Here is a 21,267-nt window from a genome sequence, read left to right on the forward strand (position 1 = left end):
AAGACGTTTGAGAGTCGCTGGAATTGCAAGGAGATCAAATCAGTCAATACTTAAAGAAATTAATTTAGACTGCTCCATGGAAGGTCAGATACTAAAGCTGAAGCTTAAATACTTTAGCCACATAATGCAAAGACAGGAGTTTTTGGAAAAGGCTTTGATTTTGGGAAAGATTGAAGGCAAAAGAAGGGGGCAACAGAGGATGAGAGGGAGAGATAGTTTCATTGGATGGACTTTGGGAGATAATGGAGGCTAGAAGGGCCTGGCATGTTATAGTGCATGGGGTTCTGAAGAGTCAGACATAATCGAACCACTGAACAACAACAGCTGTCATTTACTATGTGCCAGGCATTGTGTAAGAACTATGCATACACCTTTCTATCCCGGACTCCATCACAGCACCCATCACAGCAGCCGAATGTTGATGCCCAATAAGAACTAAATAACCATCTATGAACTTTTTAAGGAGAGAGGAATGGTAGTCAATGAGGATGTCCACAAGCCAAAGCACCCTGAGCTGGCACACAAGAATGTGCCAAATCTCCATGTCATGAAGGCCATGCAGTCTTTAAAGTCTAATGGCTATGTTAAGGAGCAGTTCACCTGGAGGCATCCCTACTGGGACCTCATCAATGAGGACATTCAGTACCTCCAGGACTGCCTTCATCTGTCCCCTGAGATTGTGCCTGCCACACTCCACAGAAGTTGTCCTGAGAGAGGAAGGCCATCAAGACCTAAAGGCCTGGAATGTGAATGACCTGCCCAGCTTACTGGGGTGAAGCTGACAGAGACACGTGCAGATGAAGTGCTGCTTCCCCTTGGTGCTGGCAAGAAGGCTGATACTGGGGCTGAGTCAGCAACAGAATTCCAGTTTAGAGGTGGATTTGGTCATGGACATGGTCAACCTCTCCAATAAAAACTGTAGAGATATGTTTCATATTGAATAAAATTTGGGGGAGGAGAACAAAAAACCTAAACTAAACTAAAAAGTACTAGGCATATAAATTTAGAAAAGCAAAACTGTAACTGCTCTCAAGGAATTTATGTCCTAGGAAGACAACACATTAAGAGAAATGAATAGAACAGAAGGGAAGTGAAAATCATGCAGGAAATTACAAGGAGACCTAGGGCTCAGCAAGCTAAGACATAAAGCTCACTTCTAAGAGCCAAGGGAGTTAAAGGTAGAGATCAAGCTTCCAAAATGTGTAAGTAGCCAAAGAAGAGAGATAAATGGACCAGAAAGGAAATATGCCTAACCTCCAGGAGGTCCTATCAAAGGAAACAAGATGTACACAACTAATTATAAACAAAATATGATGATAAAACAGTGTCTGGACTTATGGTTTCATTGATACAGGGAACTCCCATAGAGGTAAAATAAATAAAAGATGATTTAGAGAGTTAGGTTAGGCATTGTCCAAGGAGAAGGAGGCAGTCAGGTAAGGCTTCATATCAGAAGCAGTATTTGAGTTTTGAAGGAAGCTGGAGATTGTAAAAAGGTGGAGAGGATGAGGGAATACATTCTAGGCATGAAGGAAGCTTGTGCAAAGGCACCAAGAGGGGGAAAAGGATACAATATGCGAAGAACAACAAAGAAACCAGTTTAGCTAGACCAGAAAAGTTCATGAAGGGGTAAGAGGTAAAAGGCAGTTCAGAGAGATAAAGAAGATCTGTAACTAGAGTAGTGATCATGAAATATAAATCAAATAAAGGCCTGAGGCAGGAGTCATGTCCTGAGACCAGAAGAATAGTTCAGCAATAAAGCATTTATGAGCCCTAAGGGTCAGGCAGTCGGAACAGTCTGAGGACTGGTTAGAATTCAAAGAAACCAGGTATTCAACAAAGTGTCATCTTAAGCCGAAAATGCATGCACAATCTGTCATACTCGATGCTTGAGTCCGCTTGAATATTTTTAAGCCTAGGCATATTAGGTTAGCCATATTCTTCTCATTTCTTTGAAGGATGTTTAATTACAGTTACTGAATGACACCTGCATTTCCTGCACTGGAAAACACATATACACGCACACACACGCACACACACGCACACACATGCACACACACACACACCACTGTAGACAGAAGTAGCTTCAGGATAATTCCTAAAGCAGGCATGACTTAGTAGGGTCCATCTACCTCTCTCTTCAGCCTATGGAGAAGGGAAGTAAATCTGAACTCAGCACAACCTGAGTTGAGCTACATATAAATTCTCCCTGCTGCAGCTTTAGAAAGAGATTATCTCATCTTTACTTGAACAGCTACATTGATGGGAAATTCATTGTGGTTAATGAATATAATATAGTAGAATGGAAGATTATGGGGCTGTAAAATGATAAATCCATTGAATACAAAGAAACATGGAGGATTTGTATGAAAGGATGCAAAGAGAAGTAAACAGAATAAGGGAAACAGTACACACCATAGTGAAGACAATTCAAGTAAAAAGAAAAAACAATTGAAACTGAGTGCTCTGAAACATATTTACCAAAGGTGATCCCAAAGAAGAGATATGTAAGGTTACAGATTATGAATGTGGAACACAGTACATATTGTCGGATTTTTTTTCAATATGTCGAGTAGTTGTGCTATATTTTTTTCTTTTTAAAAATCTTTGCCATAAGGGATTTCTCTCTGAGAGGGGGAAGAGAAAAGGGAAGGAATACATTAGGAAATGTAGGTGATATAAAAAAAGGCATGGAATAAAAATGTATTTCAGACAAAATTTAATCTTTCAATTTTGGCACAACATTCTAGTCGGTAGAATTATTTTTGGCTCTCAATTCTATCAACCATTTTGTTATCCCTTACTTGCTTTCCACCTTTATATCTTTATTATTAATTAACAAGTTTAAAATTGATATTGGAAAAAGCAACAGACATCCTGAAGACCTCAGACCTCTGTTACATCTTGAAAAGTCCAGTGAGCCTAGCTTTAAGGAAAATGATCTCCTTGAGGGGCAAGAGAAAATTTCCCTGATCTCTCTTCAGATGAAAAGAGACTATGGTCAGAAATAAGGTCACTGACAATTCTTTTTCTCTCTGACTTTCCTGGAATCTAGAACTAGGGAAACAAACACTAAAGTCACAGATGGAGTGTTTTAGAGTCATGTGAATCATCTTCCCACTACCCCTGTGGTAGAAGACAAAATGGGATGGGGATAGAATTTGACTCATATGCTAGTGTGCTTACTTTACCCTCATATGAACATTGCTTCTTCTTCTAGCAATTAAGCAATATGAAGATTCATGACGTATAAATGCTTTTTGAAGTTTATATGACTTAAAGGTTACTCACAAATCATCACAGTCTGAACAAAAACCAAGACCCCAAAAACAATGATTAAAGTAATGTTCCTTCCCTGCTATCTACTTCCCTGACCACATCTGTACTTGTCAATGGTTCCCCTTGTCTTCTGCGCAGTTTATCATTTTTCCAAGCTACCGACAAATGAAAAGACAAACCATCCTCCACTGAGATATCAAACCGATCTACCTAAAGCACAGGTGTGACCATATTACACACACACCCAACACTTTTCAATAAAAACTCTCATGGTTCCCTATAACCTCTTGCTTCCAAAAAGATGATTTCCTGACTCTCTGTATGGTTTGTCTCTCATGCCTCAAATTCTTTCCCTCCATATCTCCATCTCGTTGCTGCTTTTAACTGAAATCCTGCCTTTCTCAGGATCCCTTAATATAGACAGACAGACAGACATATAGATACATACATATTAAGTGTATGGGTGTATTTGTACGTAGTTATTTACATGTTGCCTTCCCCATTAGATCATGCGCTCCTTAAGAGCAGACATTTTGTTGTTGTTCTTGTTGTCTTTATATCTCGAGCACTTAGCACAATAACATGATTTGTTGAGAACTATCCTTACTGTCTTTTTCAGTTCTCCCTCTCTTGGCCTCTGGGGCACAAGCACAGATTTCATGTATGTGATACTGATGAGGGTCAGGAAAGATAGAGGAACCACAGAGGAACCCCAAGACTGGAATTCCCTGTGTGGGCCGTCAGGAAAAGAATTTACGGAGTCAAGTATTCTTGAGGTCAAGGTGGTAAAGATTTATTATGCTTTTCAGTGTGCAAGAGTTCTCAGGGAAACTTCAATTGGAATGCGGTACAGGTAAAGTTTATAGAGTATATTCTATAGTATAAAATGTGCCCAGTGTAATTACTAGATGATTTGGGGTGGGATTAGGGAGTGACTAAGGAGTGGTTAGTTCTTAAAAGAACATGCACTTTTGCTATCTACTGCACAGGTATTTTACTCAGAGTTCACTAGGAAATAGCCTAAGGGGGTGTGGTTTTAGGCCTGAACTGTCGCTAAGTCAACTAACAGTCAGGACTGACTAGGTAATACCAGGCTGCTGTCATCAATGTCTTGTTAGACAAGATAAATGTCCAGGAGTATACATATGTCTAAGTCTAGGAAACATACAATTAGTCAGTGAGTAGTAAATGTCGGTACAACCCGGTACACAGCCAATTCAGCCAGTGCACAGCTGGTTCAAACTAATAAATGTTATAGATCCAGCTGGCTACTGTATCAGGAAAGGAGATAAAGGTTTTTGCTGGGGCAGGCTGTTCTCGAGCTAGGGAGAAACCGCCTGGGATAGTGTTTTGAGGATAGGGAGAAATGTGATTTTAGAATTGGGGTCCAAGGACAACTACCAAAGCATCCCAACACTATCTCTAGTAACAGAAAAAAATATGTAAGTAACCCACAAACAAAAAGTCAACTTTTATTCCTTCACTATACTTCTCTAGTTTTGTTTTGTTTTCCCCCTTAAATGCCTCACATTTCTTTGAGCTGAAGTTACTGATTCAATTGTTTTATTTGTCTTTTGTCTAATGATATTAAAGCTGATACAGATTCACTTTTATCATGATTTAATCTTGGGCAGTCAACAAAAATATGACCTTCTTCACCTCCAAGATTACATAGCAATGGTCAATTCCCCCAATTCCACCAACGTTTATTTGAGATATTGGTCTGTAGAATTTTTTCGTTGCTTTATATTTTTCTCCGTTTAGGTGTCAGGACTTATTTGTTTTGTAGATGGAGTTCTATCAGATGCCTCTTTTTCTTATTTTTGCCAAAAAAAATGTAATTAGTTGAATACAAGATTGGCAAAGAGGCTACACACTATATAAACTTATTCAAAACATCAGTTGCTACGCTTATATAGAATTTATACCAGGAATGTGAGATTGTTTTAACATTAAGAAAACTGTAAGAACAGTTGACAATATTAATTTAAAAAATGATAAAAATCACATGACTATATCAATAAATACAGGAAAATGTTGGACAAAGTATAACTTATTTATGCTTAAAAGGCAATGTTAAAACATAACAATTCCCATGGAATTAAAATGAGGTGTTGGAGTAGACTTTGTTATTTTTTTTAGATTAGATTAACTAAAAAAAGCAGAAGTAGAAGTCATGATCTCAGACAAGGCAACCAAAAAATATAAATGGCTAAAGTGGTAAACAAGGAAGCTACATTACACTTAAAGGCACCACAGGCAATGAAATGGTAACAAATTAAACATACACATTTTGTCAAATGGCATAGCATCTAAGCAATTAAAGGAAAAGTTAATTGAATTATAGGGACAAATAGACATCAAAACTATAAAAGCTGAATACCTCAATGTGCCATTTCAGACCTGGACAAAAACATAAAGAAGAAAGAAATAAAAGATCTTAGTAAAATTTTAGATAAATTATATATGATGGATTGGCAATGATTACTGAATGGGAGTAGAAAGGACTATATACATTTACTAAAATTATCTATGTGTTACGGCACAAAAAATCTTACAAACAAATGCTGAAAGGTAGAGATATTAAATAGAGCTTTTGCTGATCAAAATTACCAAAATTACAGAAAATAAAAGACCTTAGGAACAAAATGTTCATGTTTAAATGTAGACTAATTTAATCCTGGAGAATTCTTGAGCAAATCATAGGAACAACAGATAATTTCTCATCCAGTATTGGAGATGCAGTCAAACCAGTCATTAGGGAAAAATTATATCTTTTAATACTTTTATTAAGAAAAGACCAGTGAATAGCAATGAATCAGTAAATTGTTTGTGAAATTAAAATAACTAGAAAAATAACGAGTCAAGCCCCAAATTAAACACAATAAAAATTCTGGGGGAAAAAAGATAAAAACTAACAAAATTGGAAACAAATCAGATTGAATTTTGATTTAAAAAAATATGCAAACCATTAACTTACTTGGTTGAGAAAAAAAAGACACATCCAAATTACCAAAATCAAAAATGAGAAATCACAACACATAAAGAAGAAATCCATTATTAGAAACTTTGGCCCAATAGTTATCAACAGAATAGATAAACAAGGAAACAAAAACACAAGATATCTAGATTAAAACAATAATAGACAAATTAATCAACCTCATGAGAAACAAAAGTTCATCAAGTTATAAACAAACTCTCAAGGAAAGAAAAAACTCAATCCAGTTAGATTTACAAATGAATTCAATCAGAAATTCAGGGAACTACCTACAAATATAAAGAATTAGCAAAAATATGATAAGAAGTATTCTATAGACTCCTTCTCTGAAATAATTGTGGTACTAATACATGAACTGAGAAAAAGTGAAGCAAAGAAAGCACTATAAACCAATATCTTTAATTACTAATGATAAAAAAATCAATATGATTACTAGCAAAACACTAGTAAGAATTGAAACTAGACTAGCTTGAATTTAACTTGGAATTCAGGGTTGGGTTGGATAAATATTAGGAAAGCGATAAATATATTAAAATAACAAAAAATCATATGATTATATAAATAAATTCTGATAAAGATTTTGACAAAATACAACAATCATCAATTTTTTAAATTAAAAACTAAATCTAAAATTAAAAAACAAAATAAGTGAAACTTTGTATAATAAGATTAAAATTTATCTACAACATAGAGTTCTTTTCAGTACAATAAAATGATAACCTAAAATGATTTTCAGCCAGATTTCTCTTATATTTTCTTCTTTTTCCATCTTAATTTTAAATTTATTAGATTTTTTTGTGGAAAATCTTTTTAATTTTATGAAATCAAACTTATCCCCTTTACCTCTGTATTCTTTGTTTGGTCATGAACTTTTTGCATATTCATACATCTGATAAGTAATTTTTAAAATATATAATGGATTTATGCTTCAGTTCCCAACATGTACTTCCACAAGAATCTGAATTCAAAATTTTCTCTCCATCTATCCCCACACCCCACCCCAGGACAGCATGCACCCCATACATCTCTTCCTCTTGTCTGTTCTCTCTTCTACTACTCACCTTTCCCCTTCCCCTCTATTTTCCTATAGGCAAAATAGATTTCTATACTCCATTGCCTGTATATCTTAATTTCCAGTTGCATGCTAAAACGATTTTTAACATTCATTATTAAAAAACTTTGAGCTCCATATCCTCTCCCTCCCTTCCTACTTACCCTCATTGAGAAAACAAGCAATTTAATGTAGGTCACACATGTGTAACAATGCAAAGCACTCCCATAATACTTATGTTGTAAAAGACTAACCACATTTCCCTCTGTCCTATTCTGCCCTTCATTTGTTCCATTCTTTCCCTTGACCTGGCCTCCCACAATATTGTTTGCTTCTGATTATCCCTTTCCCCAATTTGTTTTCCCTTTGATTATCTTCATTCTCCGGTCCCTTTCTCCCTTGCCTTCTTGCAGGATAAAATAGATTTCCATATCCAGTTGAGTGTATGTTATTCCTCTTTAAGCCAAATCTTATGAGAATAAGGCTCAATTATTTCCTTTTATCTCCCCCTTCTTCCCCTCCATTGTAAAAGTTCTTTCTTCCCCCTTTTATGTGAGATGATTTCCTACATTCAGCCTCTCCCTTTCTACCCTTTCTATTACTCCTAGTACATTCCATTCAACAGTAAATTTTATTTTTTTTAGGTATTCTTCCTTCATATTCAGCTCACTCTGTGCCCTCTGTTTATATATATATGTGTGTGTGTGTGTGTGTGTATGTGTATATATGTATATATACATACCTATACATATATAACATACACATACATACATACCCATACAAACCTACATACACACACACACACACACACACACATACACACAAACACACATATTCCTTCTAACTCCCCTGATACTTAAAAAGGTCTCATGAGTTACAAATATCATCTTTCTATGTAGGAATGTAAACAGTTCAACTTTAAGGAGTTCCTTAAGGTTTCTCTTTCCTGTTTATTTTTTCATGTTTCTCTTGATTCTTGCATTTGAAAGTCAAATTTTCTATTCAGCTCTAGTCTTTTCAACAAGAATGCTTAGAAGTCCTCTATTTCATTGAAATTCCATTTTTTTCCCAGACTTGTTATACTTAGTTTCCCTGGGTAGGTGATTCTTGGTTTTAATTCTATCTCTTTTGCCCTCTGAAATATCATATTCCAAGCCCTTCAGTCCCCTGGTGTAGAAGCTGCTAAATCCTATGTTATCCTGATTGTATTTCCACATTACCTGAATTGTTTCTTTCTGGCTGCTTGTAATCTTTTCTCCTTGACCTGGGAACTCTGGAATTCAGCTACAATATTCCTAGGAGTTTTCTTTTTGGGATCTCTTTCAGGAGGCAACTGGTGAATTCTTTCCATTTCTATTTTACTCTCTCATTCTTGAATATCAAGGCAGTTTTCCTTGACAATTTCTTGGAAGATGATAGGTAGGCTCTTTTTTGATCACAGTTTTTAGGTACACCAATAACTTTTAAATTATTTCTCTGGGATCTGTTTTTAAGAGATCAGTTGTTTTTCCAATGTGACATTTCACACTGTCTTCTATTTTTTCATTCTTTTGGTTTTGTTTTCTAATTTCTTGGTTTCTCATTAGATTATTGGCTTCCATCTGCTCCATTCTAATTTCTGAAGAACTATTTTCTTCAGTGAGCTTTTGAACCTCCTTTTCCATTTGGACAATTCTGCTTTTTAAAGCATCTTCTCCTCATTGGTTTTTTGGACCTCTTTTCCATTTGGATTAGTCTACTTTTAAAGGTGTTACTTTCTTCAGCATTTCTTTGAGTCTCCTTTAGCAAGCTGTTGACTCGTGCTGTTGGCATGATTTTCTTGCATCACTCTCATTTCTCTTCCCAGTTTTTTCTCTTCCCAATTTTTCCTCCACCTCTTTTATGTGATTTTCAAAATCCTTTTTAAGCTCTTCCATGGCCTGAAACTATTGCATATTTTTGGAGGCTTCTGATACAGAAGCTTTGACTTTGATATCTTCCTCTGATGGTATGCTTTGTTCTTCCTCATCTGAAAGGATGGAAGAAAATACCTTTTCACCCAGAAAGTAACCTTCTATAGAATTATTTTTCCCTTTGTGGAGCATTTTCCCAGTTAGTTACTTGACTTTTGATTCCTTTGTCAAGGGGAGGGTATACTACCCTAGACTTCAGAGGTTTTGTGCAGCTGTTCTCTGAGATATCTCTAGGGACCTGTAAGTTCTCAGTTCCTCCAAGGTAGCACAATCAAGGGAACTCCTCTCCTGGCCTGGGCTCTGGTCTATGAGCAACCACAAGTACTCTTTTCTGCCCTGGAACTGCAAGTAGGATTCCCTCTCCTCAACTGCCACCAGCTCCACCATGCCAGTGCTCCTCCTTACCCCAGGACCACCACTCAGGACTGACACCTAGATCAGCTGCTTGATTCTCTCAGGGTGTTTAGGCAGAGGGCTCCAAAAATAGATGCTGTTGCCACCCTGTGGCCAGACTGTGCTCCACACTCTTACTGACCTTTAAAGCTGTTCTTGGCATTTGCGGACTGAGAAATCTAGGAACTGCTGCTGCTATCTGTGATTCCATGCCCTGAAGCCTGCTCCAGTTCTGTCCATGCTGCATGGCCTATGCTGAGCTGTGCTCTACTCCAAGCCCTGTGCCATAGACTTTTCCTGTTGGCCTTCCAGACTGTCTTGGGCTGGAAATCTCTTTCACTCTGCCATTTTGTGGCTTCTGATGCTCTAGAATTTGTTTAGAGTCATTTTTTACAGATATTTTATGGGTTATGGGAGGGGAACTACAGTAGCTCTGTCCTTCTACTCTGCCATCTTGGCTCTGCTCCCTCTCATTTTTTCATTAATTCTTGTTGAATAAAAAATTATTTCCCTCGTATTTTGCATTATTTGTTATAGTGAATAATGTATGCTTTTATAAGTGGTTCTTGCCTAATCTATTTCACAGTGTTCCTTTTTTTTAATTTTTAACCATATCTGATGGTATTGATAGTTGCTATCTTATAATATAATTTAAGATTGGTAATCCCTAATCCTCTTTATTCCTATTTTTCATTATTTCCTTATATTTACATATTCATTATCTTTTCTCCTTCCTAATGAATTTCTTATTATTTTGTATAATTGATCATTCACTTGGTAGAATATTATCTGTAGACTAAATTGTATGGGAGCTTAATTTTATTGTGGACTAGTTATGAACATTAAATATCTTTTTCATGTACTTAAGTTTTCCTTTGTTTCTACGAAAATTTCCTTATATTTCTTGGTAGATCAACTTCAAGATATTAAATTAGGTATGTGGTTGACTTAGAAATTTTTTATCTTAAATGGCATTTTTATTTGTTTCTTTTCTTTGTTTATTATTAGTACTATGCTAAAAGGTTGCATTTTTTTCCTAGCTATGTTTTGTATTCTGCTGTTTTGCTAAAGCAATTAATAGACTTGATTTTTTTGGTTGATTCCCTTCTAGGCAAATGTAATGCTGTCCTCAAGTAGAGATAATTTTGCTCTCTCATTGCCAATGCTTATTTCTGTACCTATTCTTTCTGCTATAGATAAAATTAACAGTAATATATTCAATATAGTACCTTGAAGTTATTAGGATTCTGAAAGGATATTTGTCTTTTTTGTCCTATTATAATTGAAGTACTTCAGTATCACTTATCTCCTTCAAATGTTCAAATATATTTACCTTGCTAGGTTTCTCTTGACTTCTCTGTTTTCATTTCAAAATTTCTACTCAAGTCTTTTCATGAGGAATGCTTGAATGTTCTTATTTTTTTCCCAGTAGGATTATATACTCAGTCTTACAGGGTCAGTTATTTTCAGTTGTAAGCCTTTTTCCTTTTGGGATATAGCATTCCAACATTTTCTCTTCTCTTCTTTGATGACCCTTTGGTACTTAAACTCCTTTCTGATCCCTGGCATCCATCCATAGAACACAGGAGTTGGGGAGCCAGAGTGAATCCTATATATTGGTGAATCCTATGTTGGAAATCTCTATTTGGAGTGATGTCAAAGGTTTCTATTCCCCTTGGATCTTTCCCACTGGGATGTTAATACAGGCTTTTGGCCTGTTTTCTTGTGGTTATACTGCCTTCTCTGAAACGCTTCCTCTTCCAGTGTCTACAACTCTTAGTTGTCTTTTAGAATGGCCCTGGGCTTCATGAATGAATTTACTAGCATTTCTCTTTGGATTTCTTGGTCGTTGGTCAATTTGATGTCCATTTTAGATGATAAATGCAGGGTAAAAATGGGAGGTCTCAGCTTCCCTGTGACTCCACATAACACCCTTAACCAGAAGTCTCAAAAATATTCTTTAGTCTGTTCATACATTTATGCTGTAGATTTCTCACAAGACAGTAAGTTCTCTGAAGGCAGAAAAGTAAACTATCTCTTCCGTTCATCCCAAAGTCACTGAGCTGCAGATAAAATGCAGACACCATGCTAACTATCTGACCTACATTTTAATTTGGCTTTGAGAGTCCATCCCCTGGACAGTTTCACCCTCTGAATCTTCATGAAAAGTGATATGGTATCTCTCTAAATATAGATCACCCTCTCTAAAATTATCCTATGAGGAACTGTACCTAATAATACCTTATACTAGAAGGGTTTGTAGCTTTGAATATTTTTGTATAGGTTTATTTCAGTCCACCACCAAATAGAACTCATGGAATGATTCACATATCTATCGTGATCTCAGCTCTTGGGCTCTGAGACATTTTTCTTTTTTTTCCTGAGAGAAGACAAAGTAAATCCTACATGGTGGTTAGTCATGTATATTTTGCCCCTGGCAAATAATCAAAGTGAGTGTGTGCAATTCAAATGACCTAAAAACAAAATCCCTTAGACTTAGAAGATTTTTTTTTTTTTATGACCTTCAGGTCAACAATTATACCCCAGCATTTCTCTCAGTAAAAGGTGATTTTTCTCACATTCTTACATTTTCATATAAAGCAAACCTTTAAATAATTGTGGCACACATCCTGAAGAGAGTACTGCTTTCTTTCCTCCTAGTGAAACCTCCTCAGCACTCCAGGACTGGAGACATGCAATGCATTTTGCATTAGCTCAGTAACAAATGTCTTCATGTTAGAATTCAAGGAACTGTGCTCATTAGCTTTTTCAGAGGCTAGGAATGAGAGTTGGAAAGGTATAAGTTGGGGAGATATTCTCCGTGAACAAGTAGCAATTTGCTGAGTGGAGAGGGTAGGTGGTGGGTGGTGGGGAGATTGGACTAGAGAAAGTTGTTTGAGTTAATGAACCACACTGATGCAGTCTGACAGAAAAGAAAGTGGAGGGGAGGCACATAGAACTCCTTCCACAGAGGAACTTTCTGAAAAAAAAAAATGCTCTTTGTATGGCTCCCCACACTGTGTTCATTTGAACCTGCTGTTGCCTAGCATCTATGTCTGAAGGGAAAGGTCCTAAGGTCTTGTGAGTGGGAACCAGGCCACCTGACAGATGGACCCAAGTACAGGTCATCAGCATGCTAATTAAGTTTAGAGGGGGCCAAGGTCTCAGCCAAGAATTCCAAAGCAGCTGTCCATCCTGAGAAGAGGTGATTCTGCTTTAATAAGAGACTTGACACAACTAAGACAGGTCTCTGGAAAGCTCTTTTTCTATCTTGAATTGTATATCCACAAACACACACATTCACACTCTTATTTTTTTCTTTCATTTTTATTTGAGCTTTAACAATTATCATTAAACAAATATTTCAAGATACTAAAAACAGGAAAGAAGATTACACAGGAAATTATAATACTGAATAATCAATGTCCACCAGTTCAAAGAGTCTTATGCAAATGGTCTTTTAGCCACTGATTTACACACACACACACACACACACACACACACACACACACACACACACACACACACACACACACCCCAAGCATTCATTGCACATTTACTATGTGCCAGGCACTGTGCTAAATCCTGGAAATACAAATACAAGCAGAAAGTAAAACAATCCTTGACTTCAAGGAGCTTATATTCTAATGGGGGGGAGGGGGAAGATCTCAGTAAAAAGGAACCTGAAAGGAGATAGGAGACAAGAGATGAAATCAGCATGGGGGCCATGGTAGAGAAAGTCCAGCGAATTAGGAGTACAACCAGGAGAATAATGAAGAAATATAAAGTTCAGCAAAGTAGTTACAAAAATTTGCTCCATGCATTTTAAGAAATATTTGATTAATGTTCTCTTTTTTTGCAAGCTTATCACTACTTACCTGCTTACCTGCTCCTACAACATCCCTTGAAAGAAATATGTGTAGTCAAACAAAACAGATCCATGTTGGTTATGTCTGAGAATTCATGCATGTTTCTATATGTCTGGTTCATCACCTCTCTGCCATGAGGTGACAGTCATTTACTGTTTTGGTTAAAATTCTGAGCCCTTTTAGAACTTTTTTTTTCTCCTTCATATTATTAATGTAATCATCTATTATGTTCTCCTTCTTCCCCATCATTTCATTCAGTGTCAGTTTACATGTTTCCATATTTCTCTAAATCTATCATATTCACAATCTCTTATGGTAACAACAAAAGTCCATTGCATTCATATGTAACAATTTTTTCAACTGTTCCCTAGCTGATTTGCTTATCATTCTTTGCTACAATGAAAGCTGCTGCTACATATTTTTAATCTTGTGGTTTTTTTAAGAGTGGATATTACTCCAAGGAAACATGAAAAAGCTGAAATATTTAAAAAGCATATTTCAGTTACTGATAGAGACACTGGAGCATCTGTTGGTATGAGGAAGTCAAGTGTTTCAAGGACCATTCAAGCCCACAATGAAATAGGATCAATTCCACTAAAGTAAAAAAAAAAAAGGAAACTATGGTCAAATATTAAAAACAACTCCAAAATTAACAAATTTCTGTTGAAAAAAACTCAATCCTCAGAAAACAAATAAAACCTTCAGAAGGATGTTACAGCTGAAGGGATTGTTATTTATTCCTCTGTAGTGGGTTATAAGCTTCTCAAATTTGGAAGAAGTACACAAAAACAAATTTTGAAAAAGCTGGTAGCTGTTGCTAGGAAGGAAAAAAAATCCTGCTCTTGTAATAGCCAACAAAATTCAAATAATGGAATAACTAATATTGGGGAAAGAACATTTTTACTAATAAAGCTCGCTTTCTCACTCAAGGCTATTAAACCACATCTGAGATGGAGGTGAACTATAGAACAGATTAGTATCTTGCTGTATTCTTTTTTTTGATGCCAATAAATTATATTTAGGCAAATTTCTTCAAGCATAAATGCATATTCCTTTCTCCCTTGAGTCTCCTGGCAAAGTATTTAAATCATTAAGTATACTTTAGCTCTGTGCTGGATGAGTCAATTTCATATAACTGAGATGTGAAATCAACAAGTCATAGATTTGAGTACTGAATCAGCTGTCTGATCCTAGGCTGGCACTCTACATCTCTGAGGCTCAATTTCATTATCTGTAAAATGAGGATAAAAATATGTATACCGTAGCTTGTATAGCACAGATCTTTGTAGACCTAAAAGTACAATAGCAATGTGGGTTATCTGCAGATTTGTTAAGCAAGCCTTTTATGTCTTCCTTAAGTATTAACTGTGTGAGCAAGTCACTGTAAAAAATTCTTAGAGCACAAAGCAACCCTCTGCAATCCTAAACTGTCAATTAGTTGATCTGCATTAGCGGAGGCAGCTAAGTAACAACAGGGCGCCCAACTTGGAGTCAGGAAGAAGAGTTCAAGTGTGGGCTCTGATATGTAACATCTGTGTTACTTCAGGGCAAGTCACTGAGCTTCCCTATGCCTCGGTTTCCTAACCTGTAACTGGAATAATATATATATGTACATATATATATTAATATATGTGGAATAATAATTGCATCTATCTACTGGTGGTTGCGAATCTCACATTTAAATAACATATGTAAAGTGCTAGCTATTGAGTAGCAGGGAATTCTCTATACTAAGGAAATCACAGGTTCAAACTAAAACCTGAAGTTAGGTCTTGCCCCAATCCTACAGGATTAGGAAGGTCGGAGATCTCTGATGTTTCCTTTCAGGAAGGGAGGAAGGAAGGAAGGAAGGAAGGAAGGAAGGAAGGAAGGAAGGAAGGAAGGAAGGAAGGAAGGAAGGAAGGAAGGAAGGAAGGAAGGAAGGAAGGAAGGAAGGAAGGAAGGAAGGAAAGGAGGGCAGGGAGGGAAGACTCCGCTGTGCCTGGACGCAGAGAGCTTCCACCTCCCTACCTCCTGCTGCCTCTCCTAGCTCTAGAATGGACGGGATAACGTCGGTCCTTAAACACCCGCTGACCGCTAGTCTGTGAAGCTAACAAGGCAGGGAGATGGCTGAGTGACAAGGGGGTGAAGGTGGGGAGCAGAACACAAAAAGAGAGGCCGGAGGAGGGAGCGGAGAACACAAGAGGAGAGAGGAGCGCACTCCGAACCCAGGCCGCCACCCCGAAGGGAGGCGGGGGCACAAGGGGCCGATGCAGCGGGCTCTGACCCACCCAAAACTTTAGAGTAAGCGGCTCTGGACCCGGCCCTGACCAAAGGAAGCCTACGGCAGCGCCCCCAGGGTTCCGGCGCTCTTCTCCAGGTCATCGCCCCCCCCCCGCCCCCCACAGGCCGGGGGGCGTCGGCCCGGGAGCCGAGGGGCAGCTGCTGCAGCTGATATGGGGCCGAAGGGCGGTCTGGGGGAGGAAGAGCGGGAGGAAGAGGAAGAGGAGGCAGGGTCGGGCGAGGCGGGCGCGGCGGGGACATGAGGTCCCAGGCGGAGGAACGGGGCGGCAGCCGCGGCAGCAGCGGCGGGGGCAGCCCGCAGCCCCAGAGCCCCGATGAGCTCCGGCGCGTCCGGGGCAAGAAGAAGCGCGAAGGGGCCGGCGCGCTCGGCCGCAGCCAGCGGCGGCAGGCGGCCAACGCCCGGGAGAGGGACCGCACTCACAGCGTCAACAGCGCCTTCGGCGCGCTGCGCGCCCTCATCCCCACCGAGCCCGCCGACCGCAAGCTGTCCAAGGTGGAGACCCTGCGCCTAGCGGCCCGCTACATCTCCCACCTGGAGAACGTGCTCTTGTTCCCGCCCGAGGCGCTCGGGGGGCCCCAGGCGCACCCCCCGCGGCACTATCTGCCCTGCCTGCGGGACGGCCGAGGGGGGGCTGCTGGCGACGCCGGCGGAAGCGTGGGGGCCCCGCGGCCCATCTGCACCTTCTGCCTCGGTCCGCAGAGGAGGGTGGTAAGGATGGCCCCGCGCTCCTCCGGGCAGGGAGAGGACAGAAACGGAGAGACGGAGACGGAGAGAGAGAGACAGACGGAGTCAGAGACAGACACACACGGGAGACAGTGAGCAGAGAGACAGACAGACGGAGTCAGAGACAGACACTCACGGGAGACAGTGAGCAGAGAGACGGACAGAGGGAGTCAGAGACAGACACTCACGGGAGACAGTGAGCAGAGAGACGGACAGACGAAGTCAGAGACAGACACACACGGGAGACAGTGAGCAGAGAGACAGACAGACGGAGTCAGAGACAGACACTCACGGGAGACAGTGAGCAGAGAGACAGACAGACGGAGTCAGAGACAGACACTCACGGGAGACAGTGAGGAGAGAGACGGACAGACGAAGTCAGAGACAGACACACACAGGAGACAGAGGGAGGAGAGGGGCAGACAGACAGAGACAGACGGAGTCAGAGACAGACACACGGGAGACTGAGGAAAGAAAGAAAAAGAGAAAGAGAGAGAGAAAGAAACAAAGAGAGAAAGAGAAAGAAAGAAGGAAGAAAGGAAAGAAAGACAGTCAGAGACAAACACACACAGGAGACAGTGAGGAAAGAAAGAAAAAGAGAGAAAGAGAAAGAAAGAAAGAAATTTAACTGTCAAACATACACACACCAATCCCCACGCTATTATCTCCATGAGTCAAAATTATTTTTATACTTTTATCACCAAGATAGTTGTAAGAGTTCTGAGGATCAGGTTTCGAACCCTGTCTTTATGATGAATTACCAGTGTGACTTTGGACAAGAGCCTTTAAGTTTCTGGGGCCCAGCTTCTCATCTGTAGAGTGAGAGGGTTGGAGTAGCGGGCATTTAAGAACTCTTCTAACTTTAAATCTATAATGCTATGATTCCATAGGATTTCTATACCTACTCCAAGTGAGGATTTTCGAGCTGACAAAGATAGTCCTTTTTACAAAGCCTCATTAAAAAGTTTGTCTTAACTATTTTTATTTTTTTTTAATGTAGACTTCCCTGAAAAATTCAAGACCTTAGAGTTCCTGTAATGAAATTTAATACATCAACAATTTGAAATAACAAGATATCTTTCTTTTAGGGTAGGGATTCTTTGTGTGTGTGAGAGACAGAGAGAGAGACAGAGAGACAGAGACAGAGGAGAGACAGAGAGAGACAAAAAGAGACAGAGGAGAGACAGAGAGAGAGAGACAGAGGAGAGACAGAGACAGAGGAGAGACAGAGAGAGAGAGAGACAGAGGAGAGACAGAGAGAGATGAACCTTTTTGGCAGTCTGGTGAACCTAGGGACGTTCTCAGAATAATATTTGTGACCTACATTCATAATTGAAGAAAATGCTAAATTTCAGTTAGAGGTTAGTTCATTCTGAACCCATGGACCCTGTGGATCCCAACTTTAGAGATTTCCCGTTCTAAGGGCTTAGAGTCTCAGAGAAGCCTCTTACCCACTCCCATTCCACTTTTCATCCAATGGCCTAGAGCACTATTTTTTTTTTTTTTTGAAGAAAAGATATGCCAAAAGTTTTGAATTTTCTGAGGAAAAAAAATAAACAAAAATAATGGTTTCTTATTGTCCCCAGATTCTCCCTTTAACTTCCCCAGATTATGTTCCAGAGAGTATTATCGTACTGAAATGGTGAGACCACTTGTTCTTTGCACTGGTGATTCCTTGACCACTTCATCTTTGAGACTGTTATTGGCTACTCTCTAGGAACTGTATTCCTCAGTTTCATCTCCAGGAAGTTGGGAAATCATAAAAGCATTTTGTTCTCTCCCATTTTTCTATTTTATTATCTAATCCATCTTTAGATTTTTTCTCTGTCTAAAATTGTTATCAAATTTGTTCCTTGGATGTTCACTTGCCCACTTTCCATTCCCAACTCTCCCCTTCACCATTTCACAACTTCACTTTCTAAAAAATTCCTTCAATAAGACTTTTCACACACGTTTACATTCACTGTCAGTGTCTCAACTTGAAGCAGATTGTATATCTCAAATATTTTCAGCCATAAGAAAGCCAAAGTATAAATGCCTTCAGAGTTTAATTGCTGTTACATGGCCATCATTAGGTGCTCTCTAATTTGCATTTTCTGTGCCCTTTTGCAGTACAAAGAAGGGGAGAAGCAGTGATCCACTTAAAGTATATGTGGAAAATCCCTCGGTTGAGAAGCTTGTACAAGTATTGCACCGAATAGTGAAGCAATTTATGTAACTTCTTGGTACCCACGGAAAATGTTTACATGAGAAATATTAATTATGTAAAGAAGTCAAGTTTTGACATATGCATAAAAAACCAACCATGGGTCATACTCTTACATTGTGACAAACATATTCGGATCATCCTGCAAATGAAACCTTATACTGGGGCAAAAGTTGCACCTGGTGTGGCAATTCTTTTCCTGCCAGAAATGTTAAACTCAGCCATCCTAGTCCTGACACTCAGTGCTTGAAGCACAGGCCACATGACAAAACTTAAGATTTGAGACTTGTAATGTTTGCTGTCAGTGGGAACTGTCACAATATCATCATTGACTGAGTCTTGAACAAATATCTGAACATGGTTGGCTTCCCATTTTTCTAGCCCTATGCTCCAACTTTTATCACGGTGAAAGGAGGAAATTAAATATATCATCAATATGTTTTTGATCAAACTAAGGAAACAAGAAAGTGGTTAATGGTTATCTAATGAGAAAAATATATGCTCTCCCTCTGCCATCCCCAAAATGTCCCAGCACAAAGTTTTCAGTCACTGTTTAAAAATATATCTGTAGATGACTGTGATGGATCATTAAGGGACTGCTTGCCTCTACCCCTTAATTCTAGAAATAATGTTGGCTATAACTGGATAAAGTGACAGTGACCTCTTCATTTTAAAATTACCCTCTACAATCATAATTAGATACATTACATTATGTATTTTTATCAGATACAACGCATTTTAAATTCCACCCAAATTATGCCACCTGCTGTGTCTTCTGGGTGCTACATTGGAAGTCTGGTCTTCTCAGGGTTACAAAGAATGCTAAATAAAGTATTCTGGCAGATAGCCATGTACACTAGCCAAAAGCAAATAAGAACAGAAATAAGGAATGATTGAATGATTTCATTTCCATGCCACTCAATGGACTTCATATGTGTTATCAGGCTAAGTGTTTTAGGAGATAAAGAAATAACACATTTATTATTATTACATAATATTATATAATTGTAATGTAATCTTACATATTATTAGTCATGTATTACATGATTATGTATCTTACATACAATGCCATATTGTTACATATCCTTTTTTAATATTGCAAGTTATTAATGCAATCTGTTATTATATCATGATAATCCAATATCATGTTACATTAATAATATGCAATATTATTATTAAAATCTCCACTCAAGTAGTTTATATTCTAACTGGGGAGATAAGACTAGCAAACATTAAATGATGAAATTACATTTAAAAAATAACAATTCAGAGGTATATTATACTATATAGACCATATATATTGGAACTGTGCAGAGATGAGGGAGAAAAAGAACTACAGCCTGTCAAGGGCAGAGATCATTGGCTAAACATTTTGTCAGGCTCAGTCATGATGCATTGATGAAAGGAGAAAAATCCAGGAGCATTTTACCTTTATTAGATGGATTCTCACTTCTCAAACTTCTTGAACTTCTGAGTTCTTTTTTTTCTGGCGGAGAAACAATAGAGTGCATTTTCAGAGTTTTATTTTCTAAAAATCTTAAATGAGATAATATATGTGAAAGACTTTGCAAGTTGTAATGTGTTATAAGAATGCCAGTTGTTGTTATTTAATTTATTTATAAAATTCATTATTTATAATATATTTTTGATGAACAACATAAAAACTTTTTAAGCAATCATTAAAAGAAGCAAGAGGAAAAGAACATAGAATCCTACTTCAAATGCCGTGAAATAAAATAATACAAACATATTAAAGAATTGGTCCTCCTTCAACATTGAAGCATGCTAATTTTCATTTCTTCCCATATAAAAAAAATCAAGACTACTTAACACAGTACTAGACACTTAATGGTTGTTCAATGTATATTTGGACTGAAATAAAATTGTAATGTACTTTTATATAACAATGATACCTTCCTTATATTTATTTAAATCTTTTCAAAGCAATTCACAAATTGTAATTCATCAGTTTGCAGTGCCACAGCCTCATGTTTTGTTGTACCTGAAATGTAACTCTGCTAATGTATAGGGTGGATTTTTCCCTTAGACTACTAGTTTTCCAGATGTTGTCTTCTTATACAGATACAAGTGCGATTCTACTGTATTATCTTCCCTCATGATCCATGTTTAGTCTAAAAATGAGGCTTGAAGGGCTCTTAAGCAACCTACAATTTTCCAATCCTACAAAAATAACAGAGGTACTTATGGAAAGCAGTTTTTTATATATATATATATATATATATATATATATATATATATATATATATATATATATATATATATATATATATATATATATATGTATGTATATATATATGTATATATATATGTATATATATATATACATATATATATATACATACATATATATATATACATATATGGGAGAAAGGATCAGAAAGTGGGAGAGTGTAAGCACTACATGGAATCAATAAATACTCTATAATCATGTTTTTACTTAATTACTGAACTTGATAAAGACCTTTAGAAAGTGTTTGAAGGTTCTTATTTG

The 21,267-nt window shown here is 37.9% G+C and overlaps 1 protein-coding gene and 1 pseudogene across 1 annotated transcript; both read left to right on the top strand.

The window, feature by feature from the left end:
• Positions 1-415: 415 nt before the first annotated feature.
• Positions 416-913, top strand: LOC140509197 (small ribosomal subunit protein eS10-like; annotated as a pseudogene).
• Positions 914-15,534: 14,621 nt separating this feature from the next.
• Positions 15,535-20,964, top strand: LOC140506236 (basic helix-loop-helix transcription factor scleraxis-like). The gene is made up of 2 exons (XM_072613194.1): positions 15,535-16,534; positions 18,662-20,964. Exons 1-2 carry the CDS (start codon positions 16,064-16,066, stop codon positions 18,683-18,685), a joined length of 495 nt encoding a protein of 164 aa, XP_072469295.1. The 5' UTR covers positions 15,535-16,063; the 3' UTR covers positions 18,686-20,964.
• The last annotated feature ends 303 nt before the right edge of the window (positions 20,965-21,267 follow it).

This window comes from Notamacropus eugenii, chromosome 5 (genome assembly GCF_028372415.1).
Source record: "Notamacropus eugenii isolate mMacEug1 chromosome 5, mMacEug1.pri_v2, whole genome shotgun sequence".
In the NCBI taxonomy this organism is placed as follows: Eukaryota; Metazoa; Chordata; class Mammalia; order Diprotodontia; family Macropodidae; genus Notamacropus; species Notamacropus eugenii.

Excerpts from the sequence above, each read along its gene's own strand:
- LOC140506236 (XM_072613194.1), top strand. The coding sequence starts at position 16,064 with ATGAGGTCCCAGGCGGAGGAACGGGGCGGCAGCCGCGGCAGCAGCGGC. Across the intron at positions 16,535-18,661 it reads TCGGTCCGCAGAGGAGGGTG|TACAAAGAAGGGGAGAAGCA; the intron begins GTAAGGATGGCC and ends GCCCTTTTGCAG.